Below are 20,685 nucleotides of genomic sequence, written 5' to 3'. Positions count from 1 at the left end.
TTAGGTTAACTTTTTGTTTACTCCAATCTTATTTCTTTTTCTTATCAGTTTCATTCAGATTTTTTCCACAAATCACTATTTTTTTCTCTCCAGATAACCAGCTCTTAAACCTTTTGATGCCAACTATTTTCAAAGGCCTTTGATAATTTAAAAAAAGTTCTGTTACTTGTGTTTTGTTCTGACATCTTTGATTATTTCTTGATTATGCATTGAATTGTTTTATCTCAAATTCTTCCATTTTATAAAATTAGAGCTAAAGAGAAAAATCATAAAGAGAAAACGCTCTCCAGCATAGAGAGAACTGCTATACATTATCTATTGTAAAGGAACAACTAACACCAAATCATTAAGGAGCTCAAGTAATAGTCCAATCTGCTTCTAGACTATAGAAGCAAGTGAAGTGTGGAAATAGGGTCTGCCAGTTGAAAACTCCAGAGTTACTGCATCAGCCAACCATCTTCCACAAAAGAGCCTCTAAATATAAAGTGCAATCACAGCACCCTCCAAAGTAAGCAAGCATGTAGGAAGAAAAATTAGGCAATTTAACACAACCAAACAATTCATTTTGAAGCACTGAGAAAAGTACTTCTTTTGAGTATCCTGGCTACAGTAAACCTCCTCCTTCCCCGCTATTTGAAATAAAATTTAACACATCTGCAGAAGCACTGTGAGACAGTGAACTTGATCAGTCACATTTTGAATAGTGTCAAAAATTACAAGAAGGTCACATCACTTTTGGATTATAAGGCAAAGCATGTCTTAACTCAGTTTAGGTTATGGTTATTTTCTGACAATTCTTCATTTCAAACCACTTAATTTAAAGAATCACTCAGTAACATGTTTAACCATAAAGCTGGCCTGCTTTTAAATCAATACAACTTCAAAGAAGGGCAAAAATGTCATTTTCTTTCAATGAAAGGGGGAACAAAAGGCAACACAATTGCAGATAAAGATTTGGAATATTCAAAACTAAATGTTATTGGAGATAAGAGTGCAAGGAAGGAAGGCAGCAATGAAAATTCTTGCCTTTTATGAACAATTTAAAGTCCTATTCCTTCATAAGATTCTTAAAGAACGTTAAGAAATAGACTTCACTGAGGAATTAACTGGATCCAAATTATACATGGTCCACTGCATATATCAACCTCCACAAATGCATCAAAAATCCCTATTTGGTGGCTCTTCATTATACAGTACATCAAAAACAGTTTTCAACGTCTTCAGAGGCTGTATTGATAACAATCTTTCTCTATAATACAAGGATGGGTAATTTTGACTTTCAGAGAATTTTAACATGCATCAAATCCAGATTTGCCCACATCACAGCTACTTCTCTGCTAACAGGGTTAATACATTTTTGCTTTTTCAATCTAACTAAACCCACAGATTTCGTCTGTGGAAGTATTAATAGTGTCAAGTGCCTAGTAATTTCACCAAAGCAAGGATGCATTCAAGAATATACTGATTATTAGTGATTGCACATCAATCCCTCATTCTAACACTGTTAGTTTTCAACACATATTGTTCAATACGAAACCATACAAATCACACTCCTCTATCCAACAATGCCTTCACTGACTTGACTTATTAAGGGAAAGTGTACCAAAAAGATCTACCAATCTTTCCCAGTACATTCCCCACTAATTTTTCCATGAAGAGATTGACTTATAAGTATGTAAAAACAAAATTCATTTTGTTTAAAAGTTGGAACAAGGAAAGAAACCATAATTGTTTGTTTCAGTTTCACACACTCTTCTTCAAGTTAAGTTAGTGCCTATCAATCCATTCTCGGCTTTCAGAATTTACTTTGAAAAGGACATAGTCTTTAAAAAAAAAGACTCTAAGTTTAATGGAAATGGAAAAATTATATCAATTTCAAAGTTGGAAAAAGTCAAAAAGGTCATGCTCACTAGATAGGACACATAGCAAAATAAAAATATAACTTATTTCCTCAGTCAGTGAAACCTTGTCACAAGTTGTATGGGAAATCCAAGGGAGATGAAAATGCCGGTGCAGAGGGCTGCTGAACTTAGCGTGCTTGCTGGGCCTTCCTACAGGTCTATCAGTTGATCCACAAGCAGTAAAGACCTAGCTAAGTTGGGAAGACTGGATTCAGAGCTCCCACTGTTGTTTCTAGAATGACCACCTGGAAGGGTAACACAAAATGATTTACATCAGGAGGCACAAGGTTTTACATTATAGGTTTAAGACAGCAGAATATACACAAGTGCAAAAGGCTGTGCAAACATTTAGAGGTTTTAGTTGGCCTCTTGTGGCATGATGCAAGGGCACTATTTTTTATTGTGGTTAGGAAGTGCAGAGAACAACAATGCTTGCAGGAATAGCTCACTCTTTTCCTTTTAAAAAATAGAACCACAGTCTTGGCTTTTCCTTATATTGCCATTATCAATATATTTTACAATGCAAGCTTTCCTTTATTAATTGATACATAATGCATTTACAGCTTACTATGATAGTGCAATAGCAGCTCCACCTGAAGAAGACTCTCTGCCCAAAAGGTCGACTGCTTATTCATTTCTGTACATGCTGTCTGACCTGCTGAGTTCCTCCAGCAATTTGTGTGTGTTGCTTTGGATTTCCAGTGTCTGCAGCATTTCATGTGTTTATGATTTCCTTCTCCAATGGAAACTGTTTTCTAAGTGAACACTTTCCAATATAAATTTAGGTCAAGGACTGTATCATGCATATAGAAGCTAGTGTCTGTAAAACAAAAGGCTTGTAATCTAATTGATATGCTTTTCCAAATATGTAGTTATTTTTAAACTATACATAAATATCAGAGAACTGCTCTGGAAGATATAACACTGGCAGTAGGCAAGGGGAAGGCTTAAGAAAAGCAGTTTTTAAATAAAATAATGCAAGGATTATTTCAAAGTACATTTTTGACTGCTGAGTGAATTTATACTGAGTGATTGTTAGCTTCAAATGGTGAGAATTTGTAAAGCTGTGACATCAAAGTCAATTGCAGCATTCTTAATGCAAAACATGAAAAAATTAAATTGTACTCTGCTCAAAGTAATATGTTCAAGCAGGTGAAGATATTATTTGAGAAGATGCAGTATCAATGTCTGTTTCAGGCTGCCACTTCCGATTCTATACTTCCAAATGGACTTAAATTTTTTGTCGCACTTAAAACAACTTCAACATATCCCAAAGGGCCATACACGAATAACAAAATGTTTTTGAACAATTTACAATTATAGAACTGTAGAGTACAAAATTGACCCTTTCAGTCCAACAGGTCCATGCTACGCTAACTTTCCTGCACATGTCTACATATTCTCTAATATGAGCGCATGTACAAATGTCTTTTAAATACATAATATCTGTGTCTACGACCTCCACTGGCAGCGTGTTCCAGATAACCACATTGTGTGGAAAACCGTCACCTCAGATCACCTTTTAATTTCTCCTGTACCTTAGTTCTAGAGTCCCATGCCCTTGCTAAAACTTCATCCATCCAATTTATGTCCTTTAACTTCATTAACTTTTGTAAGGTCATTTCTCAGCTTCCTATGCTCCACTAAGAATAAACCTAACCTGTCCAATCTCTTCTTATAGCTCCAGCAGTCCATTCCACCCAACATACTGGTGAATCTCCTTTGCACTCTCTATTGCTACCACATCCTTTCTGTAGTGTGGCAACTATAACTATATACAATATTCTAAGTACAGTCTAATCACTTTTTTGTATAGCTGCAACATGATGTCCTAACTCTTATAATCAATACCTAGGCCTATGAAGACATGTATACAAATTAACTTCTTCACCAACTTATTCACCTGTGTCCCACTTTCAGCAAGCTATGTACAGTACTCGTACCCCAAGGTCCCTCTGTATATTAATGTTCCTGAGGTACTTGTCAGTTATTCTATTTATTCTATGAGCATTTGACCTCCCAGAGTTCATTACCTCAGACACAATTTCATCTACCCCTGCTCCTTCCAACTTTCCAGCTGATCCTTATTCTGTGACAAACCTCTTTGCCATCTACAAATCCAACAATTTTCAAGTTGTCTGAAAACTTACTAATCAGATCACTTACCCCTCCTCCAAGTCATTAATATAGAGTACTATGCAAAAGTGATGTATGCAAGACATTCAGGAATGATCAATAAACCAATTATTTGGAATCAAATGACCTTGCCTGGTGTCTCAGGGCTGGGTGTGTCTGCACCCACACTACCCCGCACCCCGGCACTCCTCTGCCACCTATCCCACACCCGTCTCATAGCCCTCCACCCTCACCATTCTCAACATCCTTTGCTCCTGACAGATTTAAGAAATCGCTCTCTGCTCCATGTTGATAACATACACAGTTTGCGACCACATTTCCAAAAATGTAATTCAAACGTAAAAACTGTAATTCAACCACTAGATCACCTATTTAAGATTTGTAACATAAACTTTGGTCAGGATATTGGCCGATTCACCCCGCTCTTCAAATAAAGCTAAGTTATCTTTTATGTCCATCTGATAGGACAAGCAGTTTAACACTTGATAAGAAAAATTGCTCATCCAGATATGTACTCTTTCAGTATAGCACTGAAGTAACAGTTTGGATTAATAGCTCGAACCTCTGGTGGTTACCAGGGTGTCAAGTCTGAGGTTTGAAAGAATGGCTTCTTCTCTTGGAACCAGTCGCCAAACTGATGTTTATTGTAAGGTGAAATTAGGTTAAAAAAAAACAACAAAATGTATTCCTTTCCGCATTATTTGGTTTTGACATCTTTGTAAAAAATATTACCCTTATCTGAAGCCTTGCTTCTTTTTTTGTGAAGTACGTGGGGAACTACAGATCAAAATATAACATGGAAGGTGGCAGGGATCATAAAAATCCATTGTAATGAAGTCATAAACAACTGGGAGTCATCATTCTATGGGAAATTTAAAATTTCATTTAAAAAGCCACTTTGATATTGAATAATGAACATTTAAATTTTCTGATTGTTCTTGACCTCACCAGCCTTTTCAAATGATTCATTTGCAATTAAATGAAATCCCATCCAAGCAACGTTCAATATGTTTAATGAATTAGATGTCTTTTTTGGTGAAAGAATTTTGTACAGGATTGCCTTATAAGGGGTCCAACAACAAGGGAAAATATGAAAACAGAGCCTTGCACTGGCCAGATGAATATTGTCATACCACCTTACTTACACTTTGCACCTCATAAAGGCCACCATACCTTACAGAAATAATTCCCTGTGCCATGCTTCCCCACGGAACTAGCTCAGCCTACAGCAAATCAATGTGATATTTTGTTACTTGCTCACTTTACAACCAAGTCTCACTCTGATTTGCTTGCTGTCCATTAAGTGACAAGAAATATTGGTAGATATTTATCAGTCAAGGCCCAATTAAATTAACTTGTTACTTAAATAAGTAATGAAAAGATAGTTTATGTTATTTCAAGGTACTGTTCAAATGAGAACCCATCAATTAATTAACTTTGCTCTCTTTTTTGAGATTGTGAGAGTCAAGAATATTTAAGTAATATTACAAGATATTCCACACTCTAGCTCAGATTATAACAGTAACAACAGCATTTTTCATTGAAAGAGAGGCACTTCTGGATAAGAGCCATTCTCCAAGGCCATCTGGCTTTGCTTACAGTTAGATTTATTTTATCATCTACGAGACTCCGCATCCTTGCTTTGGAAGTGTGGTTCTTTAGGGACACTCCCAACCTTAAACCATATTTTAGAAAATTGAAAACTATAATACATCAAAGTGACAACAGATTGGAAGTCATGGATGTGGTGGTGGATCAACATTTTAGCCAGGGTTAGAAACCAGAAGACAGCAGTGAAGGTGGGAAAGAAGGGTACCACCTGGAGAGCTGAACAAACCCAGCACTAACAAGTCTACCTCCTGTGGCAAAACGTCTTCTGTAATTATATGTTCTATATCACACATCATTTGAAATAAACTTGGCATTTTGAATGTATAAAGAATAAATTATGCTGAATTCCCATCTATTAGAAAATTGTGCATTATAACCCATCTTACAGTTAAGTGCATTACCTCTTCTATTTATTTATGCAGAGCAAATGCTCCCAAACTTTCTTTTTGTGTTTCCACTACATTACTCCCACCCCCGACACAAATACTTAATGTCTTTGCAAATTAAAATTTATTTCTATAATTGCATTCCCTTCTACCTTCCCCACACTCCTCCCTGCAATTGGAGATAGGGTGAGGAGACAAGGTCAACTCCAAGTTTAAAAAATAGGCTGCTCAGCACTTTGGTACTGCTCAAGGCTGCAAATAATGCTATATAAATCCTTAGTTTGGAGGTGAGTGGCAAAATCTGGGGAGAGTTGAGGAAAACACAAGGAAATTTTTTTTTTAAATGGAACAGTATAATGTTAGTTTAATTGGGTGCTTTTTGGTCAACGTGGATTTGGTAGGCCGAAAGCCCTGTTCCCATAATGCATGACTCTTTAGAAAAGGCAGAATTAAACTAGATTAAGCTTTTAAAAAGCTTAATTAAGATGGGAATATTTGTGTCGCGTCATTGTGGGGCAGAATTCATATTACAATTACTAAAGTGAAGCTTGCATTGTTTTCTTCCTGTCAGTGATGGCAATGAAAGTGCATAAAATTTTCAACAAAGGAATTAGAATAAGACAATAGCAAATGTTTCAACTGAAACCTTACCTTGTGAGTTTTTTGACAAGACAGGAATGGGGTCAAATTCATCATCTTCCACTTTGTCATTTTTAATAGAAAGATCAAAGTCTGAGATGAGGTTAGTATCCTCTGCAGCATGTAAAAGGGAGGCATGGACAGTAAGAAGCAAGATTTTCAGAAAATGTTAAACATTTAACAGAAAGCAGGATTAAGTTGAGCAAAGTTAGTTTTAGAAAACAGGACACTATGTGAGATATATACCTTCCATAATCTTGAGCCAACCATACAATGGGCATGGAACAAGTTTTGAAAGTGCCCAATACAGTGCACCAAACAACGCTTTGTTATGAGCCTTTTTTGTTTTCAGAGAATCACAGGTGCTTCTCAGTGTTGTTGTACTAATTTGCAAGTATTGATTCTAAAACAACAATTTTGCTCGCTTCTGTTCTTCCTCCTCCGTGCCTCCAATTCATACAATGAGCAAGAAAAACCTCTGTACACTTAGTTCACCATATTTCTTTTCAAATGGTGGACTTTAAGAAGAAACAATGGAGAGTTATAATAAGAACAATCCTCCCTTCTCCAGAATTATCTGTGCCGGAGCACTGCTTAACCCTTGGATTATTGCAGATTCTGAAAATCTCGTTAACTTTTGTAACAACTGCACTCAAAGTCTCATATGTTTGTTTTTTGCCAATACAACATTGCTTTGCTATAGTCGCCTAAAGTAGGGGAGGAAAACTAAAACTACTTACAACACTGGACCAGAACTTGCTGCTAGCAGCAAACCAACTTGACTCATTTCAACAATTTACCATTCACCATTTTACCAAAAACTAACCAATTTACTATTTGCAGAACCCTAACACTGATTTTCTGAAAGTTGTTATCACAGTCCAAAACTCCAATGTCCTGTGCATTGGCAGCAGAATCTTGAAATAGTGTCCATGGAGACTAGGTGTTATGCGAAGAGGGATGCCAAATTAAGCTCCATTCACAACACAGCTGCAAAATCACGACTGCACGTGCTTTGCCACCTGTTAGATGCTCTAATTTTGTGGATTTTGAGTTTTACTTTGGATTGGACTGTGTAGTTCACATTATAACATGTTTCTGGTTTCTGGTTACTCCTTTTAACATTGTTATTTTGGATGATTTTGAATCAGGGCACCCTGCAGATAATTAACAACACAGCTCTAGATCGAATGAACTGAATTAGCCTGGGTTCTTTTGACATTGTGCTTATATTCTGTGTTCTTCTATCGTTTTTTTCTGTTGCTGTTTGTGCAATTTTTTTTGCACGGGGAGGGGCCTATGTTTTTCTTTGAATGGGCTCCATGGTATTCTTTGTTTCGTGGTTGTCTGTGGCGGAAAACATATCTCAGGGTTGTATATTGCATACGTACTTTGATAATAAACGTCCTTTGAATCATTGAACATTAATTATTGTCTCTGATATTCAGAAATACTTAAAAATATCAAAATCAATTAAACAATTAAGTTTTAAAAATATTAAAATATAAATTAAATTATTTTAACATAAAAATCAATATAAATTCTTAATCAAAAATAATTGTAGTTGGTCTTTTCCCTTGCAGGTGATCCTTTCCTTCACCTCTCTGGTATTTCCAAGTAAAGTCTGACCCAGTAACCAAACTCCACCACAGAAATGCTTTTAATCCAAGGAGTGGCTAAGATCTTCATATTTTTCAAGTTCCTTCATTCCCTATTAAGGATTAAACTTGCACATTCCCTACAGGAATTATGGTTGCCTAAAGTTTAAAGGAGTGTTCTAACAGGCCAAACATTATCTTCCAACTACATCTGTTTGATCTAGCCCAGGTCTCTTAGAGTCCTTCTCACTGCTGGTGTCTTAATCTTTTTCTTAAACCCTTAATTGCTTATCATTCTGCATTAATTCTGGTGGATGGTAACAACTTTTTACCCAAGGGTAGGTGGTACAAGACTAGGGATTGTAGGTTTAGGTTGAGAGGAGTTTAAAAGGGAGCAGAGGGGTCATATTTCCATGAAGAGGGTGATGATTATATGGAATAAACTGCCTGAGGAAGTGGTTGAAACAGGTACAATAATATCATTGAAGAAGCACTTGAATTAATGTGGGCTCAATTGTAACATTTGATGGCTGTTTGGATAGGTACATGAATGAGAGGGGTTTGGAAGACTATGGTCATGGTGCGAGTAGATGGGTATAGGCAAAAGAGCAGGTCGGCACAGACTGTTTTTGTACTGCACTACTCTGTGACAGATATATGGACAGCTGGAACAGGGAGATATGGGTTCAATGCTGGAATCTGGGACTAGCTGGGTAGATAATGCAGTTGGCATGGACGGATTGGACCAAAGGACCGGTATCTGCGTTGTATTGATCCATGACCCCATGATTACAACTCGAGCTACTTAAATTTGGCAGGGCAGGGGGTTGAGGGAGCCGTTGCAATACTGCTTCAAGCAAATTCTTTATTGTGAGAGGGGAATTGTGTTCCTCAGAATCAGCAAGGAGGCACAATATTCCCATTGAGGAGACCACTTATACTATCAGACAGTTCTGATTAATTAGCCATGACTTTTTCAATACATGACTTCCTGATTTTCATGAAACCTCAAGCTTTGAAACCATGACATACAAGGCAATGTAAATAACCATCCATGAACCAAGTATATTGAACATATTTCCATATACCATATATATAATGTGAATAATGGATTGGCAAAGACACCAACACAGAGGAGTTCATCAGTGGATCTCAAAACAAATCCAACTCCATACATGATACAAACAAAATTAACAAGCTGTAAACAGCAGAGCCTAACTGATTTAAAATGCACTGGAAAATAGTAAAGTACCCGCCCACCACCTCTGTTGCAATTAGTAAGCAGGTTTCCTTCAAATCATCAGCTATACTTTGCATATGTACCAAATACAACCCATAGTTGCAAGAAAATCTGAACCCTTTGTAATTACTTGGTTTCCTACATTAATTACTCATAAAATGTGGTCTGATCATCATCAAAGTCATAATAATAGACATCCACAATCTACCTAAACTAAAAACACACAACAATTGTACTTTTCTTGTCTTTTTTGAACACATTGTTTAATCATTCACAGTCCAGGCTGGAAAAAGTATGTGAACACTTGTATTTAATAACTGGTAGAACCTCCTTTAGCAGCAATAACCTCCACCAAATGTTTCCTGCAGCTGCTGATCAGACCTGCACAATGGCGAGGAGGAATTTTAAATCATTCCTCAATAAGAACTGTTTCAGTTCATCAATACTTCTGGGATACGTTGGATGAACAGCCCTCTTCAGGTCATGCCCCCAGCATCTCAATGGGTTAAGACCTGGACTCTGACTTGGCCATTCCAAAACACAAATTTTCTTCTTTTTAAACCATTCTGTTGTTGATTGACTCTTATATTTCAGTTCAGTCTTGTTGCAACATCCAACATCTATTAAGCTACAGGTGACAGACTGCTAGCCCAACATTCTCCTGTAAAATGTCTTTATACAATTTTGAATTCATTTGCTCTCTCAATGATTGCAAGCTGTCAAGGCCCTGAGGCAAAGCAGCTCCAAACCATGATGCTCCTTCCAGCATAGTTGGGATAAGGTTTTGGTGTTGGTGTGTAGTGCCCTTTTCCCTCCAAACATTGCAGTGTGCCTTACTGCCAAAAATTCAACTTTTGTCTCAGAAGCATTGTGGAACATCCAGGTGGTCTTTTGCAAACTTGAGACATGCAGCAATTTTTTTGTGTTGCAGAGCAGAGGTTTCCTCCGTAGTGTCCTTCCATGAACACCATTCTTGTCCAGTGTTTTTTCTCATAGTGGAGACATGAACAGAGACTTTAGCAAGTTCTAGAGATTTCTGCATGACTTTTGCTGTTACCCTTGGGTTCTTTTTCACCTCTTTCAGCATTGCATGTTGTGCTCTTGGTGTGATCTTTGAAGGGTGCCCACTCTGAGGGTGAGTAGCAACAGTACTGAATTCCCTCCACTTGTAGACAATTTCTCTATGGACTGATGAACACACAGGTCTTTAGAAATACTTTTGTAGCCTTTTCCAGCTTCATGCATTTCCACAATTCTTTTTCTACGATTTTCTGGAGGTTGTATTGATTGAGGCATGGTGCATACAAACAGATCTTTCTTGAGAACAGCAGGCTCTGTCAGTAATTTGACTTGGTGTGTCTCTTTTTTATAGGGAAAGGCACCTCTAAATCCAAACCTCCAATCTCATCTCATTGATCAGAACACCTGAAGCTTTTGTAGAAGACATTACCCCTTACTTTCTTGAATCTAGACTATGATTTTTTAAATGGTGTACTCAGTATTGACAAGAAGTGCAATTGTTTGTGTGTTATTAGCTTAGGCAGATTATGTTTGCCCATTGTTGTGACTTAGATGAAGATCAGACCCCCATTTTATGAGTAATTAATGAGGAAAACCAGGTAATTGCAAAGGGTTCACAAACTGCTTCTTGCAACTGTACATCACATGATAACCCCAGGTTAGGCTGAGGTGCAAATAATGTGAAGGGATACCAATTAGGTCATTCTTGACAATCATGCAGTTCATGGCAATATGTGTTAATGGTGCCTCAAATTTAGAAAGGTGTGCTGAAATTCTGGGTTTGAAGGCTACAATAATATTTTTTCACTAGCTCAAAGAACGAAAGCCTAACTGAAATAAAAAAACAAGGTTTCATTTCTGAAATGAGAAACTAAACATTAAACATGTGGCATTAAATGGGACAGCGAAAGAACTGGTACTTGCAGGTGTTACAACTACAACACATTCACAATATGCTGGAAGTCCTGCACGCAGGGAGCAGACCATCATGGCTCATTCACATTTTTAAGTGGTGCATTCTGGTATAACTGAAGCAGAGGCCTAGCAATAAGAAGTCTGTGACATAGCACAAAAACAGCCACTTCGTCTATTCTTTCTCAGAAAATTTCTTCTATGTTAATCCTGCTCCTATTTGTACTTTCCCATGCATTGACATCCTTGCCATTTTCTCTGTTCAAATATATATCCAAATCCGTTTTGAAAGTTATTGGGGAAATTTCAATGCTGAGATCGGCAGCATATGTGCGATGGATATTCCCATAACTAGGCAATTTGCAAGCGGAGTTGAATTTAGGCTTTCAATCAGCAGAGCACCAACTGCGGTATTACTAGGTAACTTGGCTCAAACCTTTGGCAAAAAACTGCAAACTTCCCTGTTCTCCAGCTGGGCAAATGACCCACTGAGCTTGCACTGGTTAACCTGATGCAAATACAGTGAGCCCTGAGCCCAGTGAAATCAATGTGAGAAATTGGTTACCTGGTGGAGAATGGTAACTATATAATATAGAGCCTTCATTTAGTTTCTTTTGTACTTTATATGTGTTTTATTTGTATTTTTTAAAATATATATTTAAAAATTTTTGACAGAAACTAAAAAAAATGTGAATGATTCTGAGTGTCAAAGACATTCTCAGATATTCAATTTAGAAAGGTTTATCAGCAAGAGGGACAAGTCCTTACTGCAGTACATTTCACTGCTGCTAGTCACTTGTAACAGGAGAGGCTCTGTTGCTTGATAAGGTGGAAGGCTGTAGCCTGGACGATGTTCTGAGAAACAATGTGAAAAAGAGTTTGAATGAAGATGAACTTGAGATAGTGACACAGCTGTGCCATTTTTGAATCTGATCCAACCACTCTATAAGCCAATGCATTCAGGTCAAATAACCTCATGCATAAAAGCCCCCATTTCCTATATCCCTCCTACTCTCACCCATTTCTAAATTGGCAAATGTAGACCCATGGAATTGCAGATATATACAAGGGCACCTTGGCAAGGGAAAATATTTGTTATGTTATGGCTTCTTGATTCCTCGTCTCTCTACAAATCCATACTAACAGTCTTCTGCATCCTCACTAGAAAAATAACTTGCAAGGACTAAATCAATTACCTGTGCCCATGTGAGAGAGGCTCAAGAAATTAATGGACCTGAATATCCTCAAACTGATTTGCCATCTTTGATGAAAGGTACTAAGCTCACTCCCATTTTAAGTGGGTACCCAGGAGAGAACTTCATGAAAGCAGGGTCTAATCAGATCAGTGAGACACTGAACAATACATGGCTGTTCAAACACTCCTTATCCCCTCAATCTCCTCACTAACTTTATCAAGAAGGATTTACATCTCTCTGCTTTTTTCTCAATAAAAGAACTGACCAGTTCCCTTCCACCACCACCCTCCTCTGTCTGGCAGAACTGGTCCCCATCCTCGAACAATTTTTCCTTTGGCTCCTTCCACTTTCTCCAGACTCAAGGGGTTCCCACATGAGCCCCAGCTCTGCCCATCTTTTCATTGCCTGTGTGAGACAGTCTATGCTCTAAGCCTTCCATGGTAATGCTCTCCACCCCTTTCTCTGCTACATTGACGACTGCATTGGTGCTGCTTCATGCACCTATGCTGAGTTCGTCAATTTCATCAACTTTTCTTCCAACTTCCACCCGGCCCTTAAATTCACTCAGTCCATTTCTGACATCTCTCTCCTTTCTCAATCACCGTCTCCATTTCTAGACACAAAGTGTTAACCAATATTTTTCATAAACCTACGGATTCTTGACGATACCTCTTCCCACTGTCTCCTGTTTACCCTTTCCTTTCCAATCCTGAAGAAGAGTCTCCGCCTGAAATGTCGACTGTTTTACACTTTCATAGATGCTCCCTGACCTGCTGAGTACCACTAGCGCTTTGTGTGTGTTGCGTTGGATTTCCAGCATCTGCAGAACTTCTTGAGTTTATAATTTTCTGTTCAAATAGAGATTGCACTGAAATTCAGTGACACCGACTGTAGCATATTTAATTGCTGAACAAGCCGCGCATGACGTCCAAAAACCTGAAAAGTTACAAATGTTGGACATTACGCTTTCAAAAAATGTAAATTAGTTTAAGGTTACTTTTCCTCCTTGCTGCTCCTTCTCTCCACTGAACATGCACCAAGCCTCACCTGACACAAGATTAATCAGTGAATTCTCTGGTGTAATTGCTGTAGTGCTAATACTATGGATCAGCCTGTCAGTCGTCTATTGCGGGAGCATAGTGGATTTGACAGTGATGATCAACCTTTAGAACTTCTGCAGTGTTGGACGTATGTCCCAAATTTGTGCAAAGCTTCAGTTCGAAGTGAAATTGCAGCTTTTTAAAATGGAAATCTTGGGCAAATGTTTATTCAACCATTTTCTAAAAAAACCCTTAAAATTATATGGGCTGAAATCAAATTAATTATTGTGCTTGAAGTGGGAAAGGAAGCAATAGAACAGTATTTGACGTTGGCTGTTACCGACCACACAATTCAATGAGGGAATTCATCATAGAGAATCAGGAAATCTGTCAGCACATGGGTCCATAGAGAATGCACAACAACAAACAAATCTATCTTGTGAAATCGTGTGCTTTCTATCCAAATTATAATGTAAGGCATTGCAGACTAGTCAATTCAATTGATTGAAACAGTAATGAATAAAAGCCCACCCAGTACCACATCCACTGCAGCTGTCAGCTGTGAGAGACGAATAAAAATTGCTAAAATTTCAAAAACTGTGGCAACAACACAACTCTCATTTTAAATCAACATCCTGGTAACCATAGAAACGCTTCTCTCTTCTCTCACAAACTAATAGTTGAACGTTAGCAACAATTATGTTTTAAATTTCTACTGTGCAAATTTAAGCATCTTTGATGTACAAAACATGCCCATGTCCTTTAAATTTAAAAATGACTTTGTAACAAAGTGCTCATGGCAGACAGTACTCGGAAACATATGTTATTTCAAATACATTAAGAGGTGAAATAAACCGTGAGGTGGAGATGGGCGAGAGTAAGAGTAAGAATCGATATGAGAATCAGCAATGGAAGGAAACAAATCAGGACTGGACATTCTTACCTTGCTTAACCTGCCCAGATGAAACTACAGGAGAAAATTCATCAATAATTTCAGTCACTGGGTTAGAGAGGAGAGAGTAGTCAAGGATGGAGTCCTCTCCAGTGAGAGAATCTGAGCAAGGTTCAGTAGTGGCAGGTGCAAAGCAAAGAAGCAGAAAGAGGATATACAGCAATTGATTAGTAAAATATCCTAAAATCTGAAATGATGCTTTCTACAATTCATTTCCCAATACAAATCTCCCCAGTGAAAAAATACTATTTAATTAACCCATTAAATATACCTCTTTTGCAGCTTTATTCTGAACTGGGCAAAATAATTATTTCAAGACAACAAAAATATCCAAACTGTGTAAAATTTGATTGTTTTGCCTCTTCAATTCTCTTCATCCAATATCCAACATAATTGAAAATGCACTTCAAACTTTTAACAATATGATGTTTGGCAGCCAGGAGAACTTAACTGCAATTAAATACAACAGGTGCAATATTTGACAAGGCCTTTACATAATGGTAAGTGCACCTTTCTTTTCACCTTACTGAAGCTGTTTCCTTAATTGATTCAACACAGTGACAGTTATCACCCTCACATGACATGTACTATATCAGTTCAATACCCCTGAAGGATTATTTTTAACTAGCTTAATTGTAAAGGACACAATTCCATGCTCTGCTTTACTTTAATACCACACAGTTACAAGTTTGCTTTAGTTAAGAGATGGGGTGGGGGGGGGGTTTGGTGGGGAATTCAAAAAAGAAAAGGGGACCAGTGCCTCACTTCTTTCCTGCCAACGTAAATACTCAGTCACTGCAACTGTTCCACCCCACTGTCACCATTTGCAGCTTGTCAGTTGAACACAAAGGCAACTGTGTTTGGGTTTGAAGCTGCAGGTCCAGTTTACTTGATGCTGTCATCAGCACAATGTGTGAACTGCAGTACATGAAGAGTTGCACACTAAGCCTGTTATAAAGCAAGTTTTTTTCTTTGTTACCCCATATACACGGACTTAAAAATTAAAGATATTATTGAAGAATTAGCAACTATTTTATTACTTGAATAGTTTTTATGGCCTAATTAAAATACTTCATCTATTTTTTTTCACCAGCAAAACCTTACCACCATTACATATGTTAAAATTGCAAATCAATGCAGTAAACTACAGAATTAGGACATTAAACATAATCTCTTTACAAAAAACAATCCCATTTAGTTCCACTATCCAGTTCATTGCACATGTCCCTGCAAATTACTTTTCCTTCAAATATCTATCCAACTCCATTCTGAAGCCCATTATTGAATTGACACCAATTGTCCCAACAGGTAATATACTCCAAATCCCAATTATTTTGTGGAAGAACAATTTTTCCCATCATGTTTGTCATGTTAAATTATCTACTATCTCCTTGGCATTACAGAAAAGAACCACCAGGACTGTTACAGAGGCTGCTGAGTGAAGCTCCAGATCGTTACGGATCAAGAGATGTGACCAATGCTGTTGGGACACAAGCCAGGTCCTGATCAACCCTGGCTGGGTCACATGGGTGAGAGTGACTTGAAACACCCAATGACCCCAGGGTACATCACTGATGATGTGTCCCAGTGCATCCTAGCATCTCACTAAACCCTGACTGCTTCCTAGCTTCTTAAACAGTATTTATTAATAACTGAGCATCAGCTAAAGAATTGAAGGAATCAATGACATAAAGCAGTACTTCTTCAACTTCCCAATAAAACCAGGGTAATATATCAAGATGAGTGAAGAACAGATACATATGAATTAATCTTACTTATAGCAGTATGGTCAAAGCATTTGACTAGCAGCAGAACTATCTCACCTTCCTGGCTTTAGCACTGTCACTATTAACAGCTGCTTTTAAAATCTCAATAAACTCCTCTTTAGACAAACATCAGATGCTCTGTCACATGATTTAATCTATGGTTAGCCTGAATACTCCCTTCAATCAAATGCGATCCTAATACAGGATGCCAAACTAGTAAACCCACAAACAGAAGCTGAAAATGCTGAAATATTCAGCAGGTCATGCAGCTGAGAAAGCAAAATTTCAGGCTGAACTTCACCAGCATTTTCTGTTTTTATTTCGGTCTTCCATCTCCTTTAATTATGATGGTCATTTATTGATAACCCCAGATTTGATTCAAAACCAAATGTTTTACAACAACATAAACGCTTTATAAAGGCCACCTTCTAGCTTCTTGGAAAAAGGTCCATGAAGCAAGAGCAGAGGAAGAAAAATGAGGAGGCAAAACAATGGCTAATGCACATTTGAGAAGAAAGGGAAAATGAAACAGACTTGTGCGTAAGCATTCCAACTCGGGTTATAAAACTTAGAATGTTTTGCTGACTCGGAACACAACAGAAACAAGCACAAATTACTTGATAATGTAATAAAGGTAGGGGCTGAGATTAAATGCAGTGTGTGTACCAACCTGAAGCACTTGTAATGGCCACAGCACCCAAAGCTTCCACCTGCAGTGGTGCCAGTTGCTGAGGCTTTGAAGACTCAAATCCAGCCATGAGATTTCCCACCACTACCTCAGACTTCCCTTTTGAATCAGGGCACAAATAAAGAATTAAATGCAAGCAGACAATCAAATAATGTGAAGGTGGATCAAGAAAACGGCCATGCTGCCACAGAGCGTGAAGGAAAATGGGCAAAGCTTAAGATAACTGCACTCTTCATTACTATACTCTGTAACAATATATCTTTGGAGTATTGACAGAAACTTAAATACTGCAGCTAAACTCTTCCACATAATTCGCAAAGAAATTTTAGTTTAAGTACTTCAATAACACTTTAAACTAAATTCTTTTAATCTCTTCAGAGCAGTACTCCGAATTATGTTTTGTTCTACTGGTTTAAATCAACAATTCACATTTAAGCTGGGGGAAGTAGAGATTTAGGGTTCTGTAATGTACCAGCACTCAGTGGCAGATTTCAAATGAATGCCAAATGAACACAGCCTATTTTGTGTCAAGCAAAATGATGCCAAACTAAGATTAATTTCAAATAAAGCAGGTGACATAGGATTGACACATGAATACATTGTTCTGTCATATTCTCTTCAGTGCTCTGCCACAGTAACTTGCGTTTCCCTGCTAGATAATTGGTAACACTGATAGAACAAATCAACTCTTCAATAAAACATGGTTCCTTCTTGTCACAAAGGCAAATGAGAAGCTGCAGTCATGGCTCTGTCAACTAGAAAATACGTCAAAGTGCCTATGTAATACACACATACCCCAAAGTACATGTATACAAACACTGCTGGAGCTAGGTGCTCCTTGAGACACTTAAAGGTGTATTAGAGAAAGGCGCAGACTGTCATAACACAATCACCATCTACAACAGGAAAATGCCACATGACGAACAGGACGATAGACAAGACACAGAATGTGGCAGCGACAAAAACACAAGCACATTCAGTGAGAATGTAAAGAATAGGAACAAGAGAATTTTCAACTTCAACCCCTAGATACAGATGCCACCAGTTTTCAATAAGTGACTGGGGTTAACTAGTGAAGACTGGCTGCATTGACCTTTGTCACTGCCATACTAACACACCCTACCTTAGTGACGGGGTCTTTATTACTTTGCTGACATCAGGCCACTCTTGTACCTTTAACTTTGGGTAGACTGGTGAGCATGCTCTAATTTTTCACACAAATGCCAAATAAAGGGGCCCCTCATTAGCTCCTTTTCTCTAAGTGGTGGGGGGGGGCATAGAATAAATAGGCACCAAGTATGTCACTGAAAATCATCCATCTGCACAACTTTACAATCGTGACTTTAAAGGTGGAAGGGGTTCAAAACTTGACAGGTGAAAATACTCCAGATTCCTATAAAATGATCATGCATACTGAAACAAATGTACCCAGAGATTCTTTTACCATTGATATTATCCTCGGTATTCCCAAAGGGGTCACCAAGAGATAGAAGGTCAGGAAGCAGAAATGAAGTCTCAGGGGACTTCAGACCTTCTATGAGCTTTTCTGTGTCAAGAGGTGGAGAGAAGAACAATGAAATCAGAGATACAATACGAAATGTAAGCATATTGCAAAGAATAATATTTTAAGAAATAAATTATATAATGCAGGCTATTTGAGGAATTCACACCAGCTCACAAGCTAAGCTGTAAATATGTTTACCAATCTGCAAGTGTATATTGCAATCATGATTCAGATTGTTTCTGGCACAGCTTCAGATGTACCTCTGCAGGTTCACAATGCATATTCCAGAAAGGGTGAATGCTACTACATGTCTATCAAGAGATAATGTGCAATATTTAGTTCAATAATTTGACTTGTGTCATGACAATGAAATTACTGGTTTTCAGTCTGCACTGAAAGCGAAGTCAATAAAAACAGTCCCATGTTAAAATCCTGAAATCCTACAGGTGAATTTCACTTATTAAACTGGTGGCTTTGACACAGAGGTCTTATTAATGTGCAAGAAATCATTTAAAATCCTAGGACTGTGGTGTAAGTTAAAGAATTTTGATCTTTGCAAATGAAGAGAAAGGAGTCGAGGGAGGGAAATGTAAAAAAACAAGGCCATATTATGGCTATTTTATTTTCATTAAATCTATCTCCATGTAATAGTGTTGCTCATAATCTTTTAAGTTTTAATTCAGAAGAGTTAGATAGTCATGCATTCATATCCAGTGGGTGTAACCTTTATACTGGGTTACCTTCCAGCGACTTTAACCAGAAAGTACTTTGTTCTGATACTGTTCTTTCAATGCACAGATCTGCCAGTCACTCAGTATAACCTGCCCTGTTATGATACCAAATCATTGGACTATTCAACAATAGTTCAACAGTTCAAGAATTTAACAGTATTCAACAATATTGATTGTTTGACAATCAGCAGCGGTGCACCTCAAGGATGTGTGCTTAGCCTGCCGCTCGACTCTCTCTACACCCGTGACTGTGTGGCTAGGTGTGGCTCAAACACCATCTATAAATATGCAGTATTGGCAGATTCTCAGATAATGACGAGGAGGCATGCAGGAGTGAGATAGATCGGTTGGTTTAGTGGTGTTACAACAATAACCTTGCACTCAACATCAGTAAGAGCAAGGAATGTATTGTGGACTTCAGAAAGGGGAAGCTGAGGGAACACATATCAGTCTTCATCAAGAGGACAACAGTGGAAAGACAGGGTGAGCAGTTTCAAGTTCCTGGGTGTCAACATTTCTGAAGATCTATCCTGGGCCCAACACTCGATACAATTACAAAGTGGCTATGAGTTTGAGAAGATTTAGTATGTCATCAAAGACTCTAACAAATTTCTACAGATAGGAGAGCATTCTAACTGGTTGCATCACTGTATAGTATGCACAGAATTGGAAAAAGCTGCAGGGAGCTGCAGACTCACTCCATCATGGCCACCTGCCTCCCCACATTGAGAACATCTTTAAAAAGTGATGCCTCAGAAAGGCGCTGTCTATTATTAAGGACTCCCATCAAACAAGACATGCTCTCTTCTTATTATTACCAGCCTTTACTCCTTCACCATAAGATTTCAGAATAGACAATGAACCAATTCATGAACACTACCTCACTATTTTTACTCATTTTTTGCACCACTTATTTAATTTAATTATACAGTATGTATGTGTATTAATTGTAATCTATAGTTTTTTATGTATTGCACTGTACTGGTGCCATAAAACAAATTTCATAACATACACTGTGCCAGTGATTTTAAACCTGTTTCTGAGGTGATGGTAGATTATTGCCTCCCAAGTTTGATATTACATTTGCTTCCCATTGTTCTTGCAACAAGGAATAGGAACCTTTGAGGATCTTTCTTCCAAATCATCAACTGTCACATTCCTCTAGCTACTGAAAGACATCCCAGAAACTGAATAAAGTACCTTTATTACATATCATAGAAATAGTAGAATCCATACCATAAGTGCCCAAAGCACCCATTCATTATTTATTCATTTGAATCCGATGAAAGAACCTAAAACATTTCTGAAAAAGACTTTAACAATTACATTTTCAAACAATTTTTCAGAAATGTTTCTGTGGGCTGC

General features: G+C 37.8%; 1 protein-coding gene across 5 annotated transcripts in view; it reads right to left on the bottom strand.

The window, feature by feature from the left end:
- Positions 1-20,685, bottom strand: part of LOC132391773 (AP2-associated protein kinase 1-like) — a 125,391-nt gene that overhangs the window by 14,792 nt on the left and 89,914 nt on the right. For 2 of the 5 annotated variants that reach the window (XM_059965379.1, XM_059965387.1), the window contains one exon: positions 17,068-17,184. The exons of 2 other annotated variants lie outside the window; for them this stretch is intronic. In XM_059965379.1, the coding sequence (XP_059821362.1) occupies positions 17,068-17,184 (117 nt within the window). Of the gene's footprint in view, positions 1-1,796; positions 2,147-17,067; positions 17,185-20,685 lie in introns of those variants that run through there. One more of the 5 variants, XM_059965411.1, reaches the window with a different exon arrangement.

Source organism: Hypanus sabinus, chromosome 1, assembly GCF_030144855.1.
Source record: "Hypanus sabinus isolate sHypSab1 chromosome 1, sHypSab1.hap1, whole genome shotgun sequence".
NCBI classification, from domain to species: domain Eukaryota; kingdom Metazoa; phylum Chordata; class Chondrichthyes; order Myliobatiformes; family Dasyatidae; genus Hypanus; species Hypanus sabinus.
The sequence above is the reverse complement of the archived record's forward strand: the minus strand, read 5'-3'. Positions and strand labels throughout refer to the sequence as shown.